Source organism: Lissotriton vulgaris, chromosome 8 (genome assembly GCF_964263255.1).
Source record: "Lissotriton vulgaris chromosome 8, aLisVul1.2, whole genome shotgun sequence".
NCBI classification, from domain to species: domain Eukaryota; kingdom Metazoa; phylum Chordata; class Amphibia; order Caudata; family Salamandridae; genus Lissotriton; species Lissotriton vulgaris.
Window position 1 is genome coordinate 511,721,325 of NC_141696.1, and position 9,971 is coordinate 511,731,295.

The 9,971-nt window shown below is 40.2% G+C and overlaps 1 protein-coding gene across 2 annotated transcripts in view; it reads left to right on the forward strand.

The window, feature by feature from the left end:
• CTPS2 (CTP synthase 2) overlaps positions 1-9,971 on the forward strand; it is a 1,454,337-nt gene that overhangs the window by 728,317 nt on the left and 716,049 nt on the right. For both annotated transcript variants that reach the window (XM_086934328.1, XM_086934329.1), the window contains exon 11: positions 2,407-2,501. In XM_086934328.1, the coding sequence (XP_086790454.1) occupies positions 2,407-2,501 (95 nt within the window). The remainder of the gene's footprint in view (positions 1-2,406; positions 2,502-9,971) is intronic.

Sequence of the window (9,971 nt, forward strand, 5' to 3'; positions counted from 1 at the left end):
AAAATCTAGATTTGGTCCAGAAGTGGCTGACGGACAGATTTGACTAGCTAGCCCCGGGTAAGCCAGCTCAGTCCGCGGTCAGACACGTCTCAGCCCCTTGGTTTACCCCCCTTCTTGGGAAAATGCGTCAAGATTGTAAAAAAGCTGAAAGAGTGTGGAGGCGTAAGTATGATCCGGATGATAAAGCAAAATATTGCGATGCGATTAGGCTTTGTCATAAGCACATCTTTGACGGAAAAAAAGTATATCTGGAGCGCAGAATCGATGAGGCAGAAAATACAAGTAAAGAACTCTTTAGGATAGTAAAGGAGTTCACCTCCCCTTCCTTATGCTCGCCCTCTCATTCTCATACCGAAGCTTGGATCAGCCAACTCGGGGATTTTTTCGTAAATAAAATTCAGTCTATTCAGGATTCTTTCTCTGATGCTGGCCTTAGTTCTACGGTTAGTCACCCGATTACCATCCCTATATCACCGGAAGAGAACGGTCCTGTTCTCTCGGTATTCCCCCCCTGCCTTCTGCCACCTCTCTCAACCTTTTGTCCCGGCTTCAATCTAGTTCGCCACTTGATCCCTGTTCAGCCAAATGCCTGGGAAGAGTAGCGCCTGCAATCACCACCCTGCTTAATCCGCTGCTCAATCTCTCCCTGATCACGGGAGAGGTACCTTTGGCTTGGAAACCTGCTTTGATCCTGCCGCTGCTCAAAAAGCCTACCTTGGATCCCCTTGTTCACGCTAACTATAGGCCGATCTCCCTCCTCCCTGCTCTGGCAAAGGTGATTGAGAAACATGTGCAGCTCTCCATTTCCAACTTTATTGAGAGCAATAACATCGTACATGATTCTCAATCAGGCTTCCGTGCTAATTTTAGCACGGAGACAGCCCTTCTTGAGATCACCGACGCCATCAGAGAAACTCTCGATCTCGGGGGTAAGGCCATTCTGGTTATGCTGGACTTGTCGGCGGCTTTCAACACCATCCCCCACTACGGTCTCCTTTTTAGACTCTGGGAGATCGGTCTTTGTGGGACGGTGTGGAACTGGTTTAAATCTTTTTTGACCGGCCGCCGACAAGTGGTCTGGGCACCTCCGTTCTCCGCTGAAATGCCGCCGCTAGAGGTGGGGGTTCCCCAGGGATCTATCCTGAGCCCCACCCTTTTTAACATCTATATGGTCCCTCTGGCGGCGGTAGCGGAGTCCTTCGAAGCCCGGATCATATCCTACGCTGATGACACCCAGCTCCTCTTTACGTGTAAGAAGGGAGAGGCTTTTGATGGTAGTCGGATCAAAGATTGCCTGGGTGCGGTATTTGACTGGTTCCGGCGGCACAGTCTGAAATGCAACTCTGATAAGTCGGAGCTGCTTTTTTTCGGATGTCCGCCTGATCCCAGCTGGAAAACATGGTGGCCCCAGGACATGTTTCCTCCTGATGTGGCCTCCGCAAAAGCAAAAAACCTTGGTGTGTTGTGTGATGATGGCCTTTCTTTCAGACCCCAGATCATTGGGCTGTCTGGGAAATGCTTTGGCATTTTGAAAATGCTACGGAAGTTTCTTCCGCTGTTGTCTCTGCAGCACAAAAAAATCATTGTTCAGTCTCTAATAGGATTGCAACTGGATTATGCGAACGCCCTATATCTTGGGCTGCCTAAATATCTCCTGGCCCGCCTGCAAATTGTGCAGAACTCGGCGGCAAGAGCCATTTTTGGTCTTCCGCGCAGGGCAAAAGCCTCCGAATTGCTTAAGAGACTGCATTGGTTGCCTATTTCTAAAAGAATTACTTTCAAGGTTTTGACCCATGCTTTAAAGGCCCTTCATTCGATTGGCCCTAAATACATGGGGAAGTGTTTGGCCTTTTATGCGCCGAGGAGGACTTTGCGGTCGGCCTTGTTGGCCAAAGCCGTTGTTCCTTCTATCAGACTCTCCCGGATCTGAGGCCGCTCCTTCCGTTACCTGGCTTCACGTTGCTGGAATGAGCTTCCTGTTTCCTTAAGGAAAGCCAATAATCTCCTCTCCTTTAGAAAGGAGTTGAAGACTTAGCTTTTTTCTGTTTGATTTCTTTCGGCCTCTGCGAGCAGTTGTGTTGTGTTTTCTTCTCCAGTTCTCTTTGCCAAAGCGCCGGGACACCCATTGGGGTAGCCGTGCGCTATAAAAGAGACATAATAACATAACATAACCTAACATCAATAAAAATACTTTTTTGGTATGTAACCTCATTTACAACTTCCTTGTTTTCTTTCGATGAGTACAGACTTTAACATTTACGTTTTGTTGAATTTAACTGTATTTAAGTGTGGCATTTTACATTTTCATATATTCATAATTAATACACTTTATTTTTATTGTCATAAGAAGGGAAATTCATTAAGTGATAATATTTTCTTATTGTTTTATTAATCGTATTATTTCAGTGGAATTTTGGTTCCCGGAGGTGTTGGCATACGAGGCACAGAAGGTAAACTCCAAGCAATCTCATGGGCAAGAAAAAGGAAAATACCCTTTTTAGGTGAGATATTAAAGTATTTTTATTATTTGCGTTTTAGATATTGCAGTATGGTGTAAATTGTGCTTTGTAACCTTGCATATAAATTTAAACTGAAAATAAGATTTTTTGCACAGTTGGACACTGATTTGCTTTCCGGAAGACAATTCATCAGATTATCAATAGATGTCAAATTCCCACTCTTCCAAATCTCTGCATTTCCTCTACAGAAGTCACTCAAAAACACAGGGCATAACACACTATAAAATTCAAATATGAACCAACTACACTGCCATGCTTTAAATACCAAGGATTTGCCTATAACATTTAACTGAAACTCAGTAAATGTGAAAGGTTATAAAAATCCATCACCTGAAATCTTGGGCTATACAATGTGATCCTGAGTAGTGAAAATATTTGGAACAATTCTTAATATGGTTGAGCTTAATACCATGACAAAAGGTTGTTTATCGGAGATGATGATTTGAGGCAGGGCGGAGATCACCCTATACTGAAACATTGGTGAAAAGTTCCCTATATTATACCTTAGGAGATCTCTACCCCAGTGGCAGAAGTTTCTACATGTTGAAAAATAAGGAAAATGTTAAAAAATTACGAAACTCCGAAAAAATTGTCAAACTATTTAATGTTAAATATTATTGCATATTAATGTTATACATTCATTTTAAATGTAGAATAATGAAGAAATGCAAAGATGTAAAACATCAGAAAAACACGATACAGCACTATTAACCTAACTGTGAATTAAAAATTAAATACATTAAATTAGAATTCTTTTCTGAAGTTTAAATTTAAAAAAACGAAAGTACCAATATTATGTTTTTATTGTGTAAATAATAACATTAAAAATGAAGTACTAAATGAATGTAAACTATTGTAATTATATTTTTAATGTTACAAAAATATTTAAATTCATAAGCATATTTACAATTTGTTAAAATAAAACATTTCATTTTTAGATAATATTTTAACATTCATTTATATATATTTATATTTGTAGCTATTTAAAAAAATTTGAGTTAGCATTATTTCCTATGGGAAAATATTTTCAATGGGAGGGTGTTACACTATCCATGTTGGCCATGTGTGATGCTGAACTTACTACTGCTCCTCTTTGGTATTATTATCTTTGCACTTGTAAATTTGCTTGTCCCTCTTTTTCAGGTGGTGGAGATGTGTAAGACTAGACTTTGGACCAACTTTCCACTCAGATTTTGTAAATAGCCCAAAGTAGTAACGTTAAATAAGACACGTTACCTTTGTGAATGTCCCCCCTAGGTGTTTAAATAATGAAACAAATAAATTACATGTGACTTTTTTTACAAGCAGAAGTTCAACTCTGTGGGGCCTATTTACAAACTGCGCTTTGTAGTATGTTTTCTAGTACTACAAGCGTACTGCGAACTGCTGTTCACAAACTACATGTGGAATCCTATGCCTCCACCTGTCCTACCTTTTTCAGTGCAGAGATATTTCCCCCAACTTTGCAGTTTCTGCACATGCAGGTATACATTTTACTAACAACTGTGGAGGTACAGGAAAGTGGCTGTATAATGTGTAATCTTTATTAATGATAGGAAGGGGTTTGCGGAAGAGTAAAAAGGAGTTCAGTCAGTCAAGAGATCTTTATTCGGGATAAAAACATCCATAAAAGTACAGACAAAATATAATTAAAACAATACAATACAATAATGACATCTAAGAAGCAAATCTAGAAACGATCAGACATAGTCAATTTCAATTTCACATCTACATGCAAATTGTCCCTACTTACTATAAAAACAGCTATATACACAATTTAAAAATACATTCTAACAAACATAATTTAAAAATGGATGTGTAATGACAGCATCGTTAAAATGTCCACATTAAAAATTTTACAAGGAAAAAGGATGTGCAAATAAGCGATTTTTTAAAGTGCATAAAAGAGTGCAGTGTGCAATTATTGTACCTCAGTGTATAAAGTGGCTCGTGATCTAACGGCAGCTTTAAGAAAGCAGCTCACCCTGAATATTACTTCATCCGATCCCAGTAATAAGAAAGACCTCAGTGCTATTTTAAAGTTAGTCAGTTCATGTTTTCTACAATAAGGCATTAAATAATGAGCGGAAAGCTTTTTATAAAAACCACAGAAGAACAAAAAGTGCATAAGGCTCTGTTTCATGTTAGGGTTACATGGACAATTCAGAGTTTCTAGATGTTTGTTGTAACCCAAAGGGAAATTTAGTAAGTTTACTATGCTCCCATCTCGGAAGCGAAACAGTAGACTCCTATTCCATCTGCCAAGATGCAAACATAAATACCTGTATGGGGGGCCTGGATGTTTAATATGGGGTTCAGAGTAGCCCATGTATTTTATAACAGTGCATTTAGACAGGTTCTTCCTTTCCCGCTCTTCTCTATACAAATCATATAGTGCCCTAAGAATAATGGTCTTATGGGAACGATTTATTAAACTGGGTGTAGTAAACAAAGAACCCTGCCCTACACTTTCAAGGCAATCTTTTACCGCTTTTAACCATGGTATGCAGTGTGCCCTATAGCATCTCAAGCAGTCCAAAATTATATCACGGGTCAAAGTAGCAGCCGGGATAATCCATATCTTTAGCCAGAAAAGTGCTGGTCTGGATCTTACAAAGTCTTCTATGTATGGGATGTTAAGTTCATTATGGCATACATAGTAAGGGGAGCAAATAACCCCACCCAGCACCTTCCGGCAGAACCTATTTTCTTCCGTTTGGATATGGGAGCAGTTTGTGTAACCCCAAACCTCGGCCCCATAAGTGCCGGTTGGTATACATTGGGTTTGATAGATCTTAACTAGTGGTGTAATTACATCAGCATAGTTGGGTTGCCTCAAAGAGGTGACACTATTTATGGCTTTACCCAACTTATTCCTAGCATAAGATACATGTGCATGCCACGAACTAGTGTTTGAAAATAGCAACCCCAAATAGGGAAAAGTACAAGTGCTTTTCAAAACATTTGACCCTGATTTAATCTCGGCAATTTTATAATTTTTAGGACCACAGCTCATGATTAGGGATTTTTTAAAATTAGTTGTCAAGCCTAAGTCGGCCATAAAAAGAACAAATCCTGAAATTAAAGTGCGAAGTGCCTTAGGAGTGCGGCCCATCAGGACCGCATCATCAGCGTAAAGAAGGGTAGGTATGGGGACTCCATTTACGTGGGGTACATCTTTTGTTAAAATACTCAGTGAGCCGCTCAAATTATTAATATACAGAATAAACAGGAGGGGGGCCAGTACGCACCCTTGTCTGACCCCCCTACCGATACTAATGTCGTCAGAGACTTCACCGGATTGGTTTACACGTACACGTGCTTTTAAATCACTGTGTAAAAAAGCTAAAAAGTGGACCAAATACTCATCTAAACCATAATCGAGAAGGGTGGACCATAGACGGGAACGATTAACAAAATCAAAAGCAGAACTTAAATCCATAAAGCCAAAATATAGAGGGGATTTCTTAGCAGTATTATATTTCGCCATAATCAGACTCAGGTTCAAGCATTGTTCAACCGTTCCAACGTTACTACGGAAACCAAGCTGGCTGGGATGTAGGATCTTACACTCGTCTGCCCAGGTTCTAATCCTTTTAAAGATGATCTGCCCCAGAACTTTCAGGGTGTTATCAATTAACGAAATGGGGCGGTAACACCCAGGATCCAGCCTATCACCCTTCTTAAAAATGGGAACGATTGTGCTACAAGACCATGTTTCTGGAATTTGGCCGCTCGTTAAATTATTAAAAACATTACATAACAGTGGAGCCCAGAAATCGGGCTCACACTTCAACTGGTCAATTGAGAGCCCATCAGGGCCGGGCGCTTTGTTTCCAGCGCTTTCCAATATGGCATCCTCAACCTCAGATACAGAGATGTTAAGTGGGTTTAAGGGGGGTAGAGTTAAAGAAAGGTTGTCTGGTGTAGCATAAAGTTTAGCAAAATGTTCAACCCAGATAGGACCAGTGATGTTACAGTTAATTTCCGTTAAATTAGAGCCTACAGATCTTATCTTCTTTACCTCCCTCCAAAACCCAGTAGTATCTTTCAATTCAGCCGAGCGTGCCAATGAACCCCAGTGAGTTTTAAGCAGTTCATTTGATCTAGTGCGTAGGGTAAGTTTGTACTCTGCTCTGAGCAGCCTTATTTGTGGTATATCCCTAGGTTCGGCTTTTAGGGCGGCTCTCAACTTCCTATTTGCTTTTGAACAAAGGGTATCAAACCATCTAGGTGTTTCCTCAGCTTTACTAGAAGCAGGTCTGGAAATCTCACCTTTTATTACAGAGCAGAGTTCAGAAAATGATGTAATTATATTGACCCCATGGTCATCAATGTTGAGACAATTTTCTATCAAGACTGGGTGTTTTTTAATGGTTTTAGCTAGGATTCCCCTATTATCCACACCCTTCCATATTACCCTCAATTTATCAGTTGAGACCTCCAAATTTCTAGCACCAATTTCATTTCGTAAACACTTACCCCTCGAAAGTAATAGGTGAATGACAATTGGGTAGTGGTCGCTATAAATTTTACATACAACTTCAGCCTTTGTTAAAGCGTTAGCGACTGGAGGTGAAACAAACACATAATCAATTGTAGTGCCGCCTCCATGACCAATAAAAGTGGGAAATGGAGCGGCACTATTTTCCATACCAACATATTCCATACAATTTACAAGGTCTCTAGTTGCGAGAAAATTTGACAGTTCTGTACCTCTTTTGCATGGGGGATTTCTTGAATGTATATGAGCATTGAAGTCCCCACCTAGACAGATACCATCAAATTTCCCGTATTTCTGTCCATCCAAAATTCCATCAATAAAACCAAATAAAAGAATAAAATTACAGTTAGGTTGGGACAAGAAGTCATTATTGTAGAAATTGATCAGACATAGCCTTGTCTTCTGGGTATATGATAATGCCATAAAGCTTGGGCAATTGGTTAAGAGTGTATCAACTTTAACTTCTGCAGTAATTTTGACCCAGATAGATAGTCCACCGCTCGGACGACCAAACGGGGGGGCTGAAACAGTCCTGTTGTGGCAGCTGTAACCCTCAAATAAAAAGGAGTTAAGGGAGGGCAAGGCAGGGGTATAGGGAAAGACATGCAACTGCCCGCAAAAGAGTAAGCCCACTTCTATAGTTACCAATGCCAAAAACTACCTAAAACAGTGTTAAATGTACTCCGGCTCAGAGCTGGAGTAAGCCCAGTACCACACTTGGACAACCACTGGTATTGCAATACAAACTCCTCCTAGAATATAAATATGAATAATTGTAATTTAATATAACTGTGTCTAAAAATAAAACATATTTGTATTTTGTTTTCACATATTTTAATAATATTTTAATATTAAACATTATAAAAAAATAATTACATTTGCTTTAAGTAGTTTTTACAGCACTTTTAACAATTATTAATGCCTAATAAAAATACATTTTTTGAACTTTAGATGCCTTATTTTAAAAGAAAAATGTAGTACACTCAGACTGATAATAAATCCAGAAGCCCCTGTACAGGGGGTTGTAATAAGGTACTTGTTAGAAAATGCAAATTAGCTCTGGGTGTGTTTGCATACCTCAGCTCTCCCCTGCAAATGCACAGCTGCTAGACCTCCATGTGTATCTCTTGGTAGCCCCAGATTAAATGCCCTCTTCTCTCTGTATTGCCTGATCAAAAACCAAGCCCTATCCCATCGTGTTTGAGGTCAGTGGTTCCTAAAATTTCATGTATGTCAATCAACATTTCAGACGACATAGGTGATTACTAAGGGTGCTCTTCTACTAAAACTGTGATTTATGTGTGTATCTTCTAATCATCATCTAGCCAAGAAAGGCCTCAGTGTTTTAACACTGTCTGCTTTAAAAAACATAACATAGAATGTGATCTGAGAGGACAAGACCTGCATTTTTCACAGTGATTCTGATGAAAGAAGACTCTGTGAAATGGGCACATGTCAGTGACACTGGTTCTGAACAGGAACATAAACTGAAGGCAGCAGGATTAAGCACTTGTCAGAAATAGGCTGAGGGACACCACTAGCATGATAACAGATGTTGCGGGGAAACTGTAACAAAAAAAGACAAGACTCCTCCTGGCAAGCCAAAATACGTTTACTGATGCAGCAGGGAGAGAAGCTATCTCCACACAGGTAAACAGCTGGTCTCTGATTGCTCCTCATGTAGGTGGCCAATTAAATAGTCACACAAACAATGTGTCTTACAAAAGGTCAAATAATCAGTTACTCAGTAATGACATATTTATTGTAATTCTAACAATGCTTATCAAACCATTTTTCTGCTTCTTTCGTATGCAGGTGTGTTTAATTGCTCGCTCCCAAGACTTCTTATCAGATTCAGTGTACTCTTGGCTGACTTTATGTCCTGCTCATATTCTTTTCTAGTTCAACTGAATATATGCTTGTGTGTTGTGACCGTAGGTTCCTTGAGGCTTGCACACACAAGTTTTCCTTTAACTAAGACTTTGCTGATCATGCCCTATTCCCTGGTGAACTTTCAACTGTCTTGCATCATTCTGGATTTTAGGCCTGCCCTGCTGTTTCACCACGTATAACTCTGACATTCTGTGCTGATGTCTGTGGTAGCACAACTTCTTCACATTTAGTTTTCAGGAAAACAGGCAACAACGCAACAATCTTCGTTTTCTGGGAGCCCCTGAGGGGGTAGAGGGACGCGATCATAGAAGCTACATGGTCTCTCTGTTGAAGGGGGACTTTCCCAAATTGAACACCTGAGACTGGGATAAGGAGTACAAGCAAGCTTACAGATTTCCCTTACCCCCCTTCAAACGTCCGACAAGTACACACGGAGCAACCACGTGCTATGCTGGTATACTTTGGGAACTTTTTACTACGCCAATCTCTATATGACTTAGCCTGCCCAACAGTAAAAAAAGAATACGAAAGAGTGAATTTATTCATCAGGCCTGATTTCGTTCACACCACCGTGGAACAGAGGTGGAGATTAAGACATCTTTTTCCCCATTTCAAGAGATTGGCGCTGAGGTCTATTTACAGGACCCCACTAGGCTCAAGATTATTTTTCAGGGAATGACCCATAGCTTTGTTTCCGAAATCCAAGCACAAGCTTATTTGAAGGAGATTTCCTGCAGCTCTGAGAATAAGGACTGACAGAAAACATAAACACAATACAGTGTCTCAATATGTTGCTAGTCTAGTCCTCATGATCAAGTAAGCTAAAATATGGTGGCTTTTTTTCCTTGTCCTCTCCAGCTTACTTAACTTTAATTAGAACGTGATTTTTCACGGGTGGTACTATATAAAAGAGGGGATAGGCCAGAGGAGCAGCAAGGTCACGATCACTTAAATGTCATCATCCTGGCTCGAGTCGAGCCAGGTCACCTCAGCTATCGGTGGTGGAAGGGGGAGTGGGGAGGTGGACTATTCAGTGGGAGAAAGATCTTCTAAGC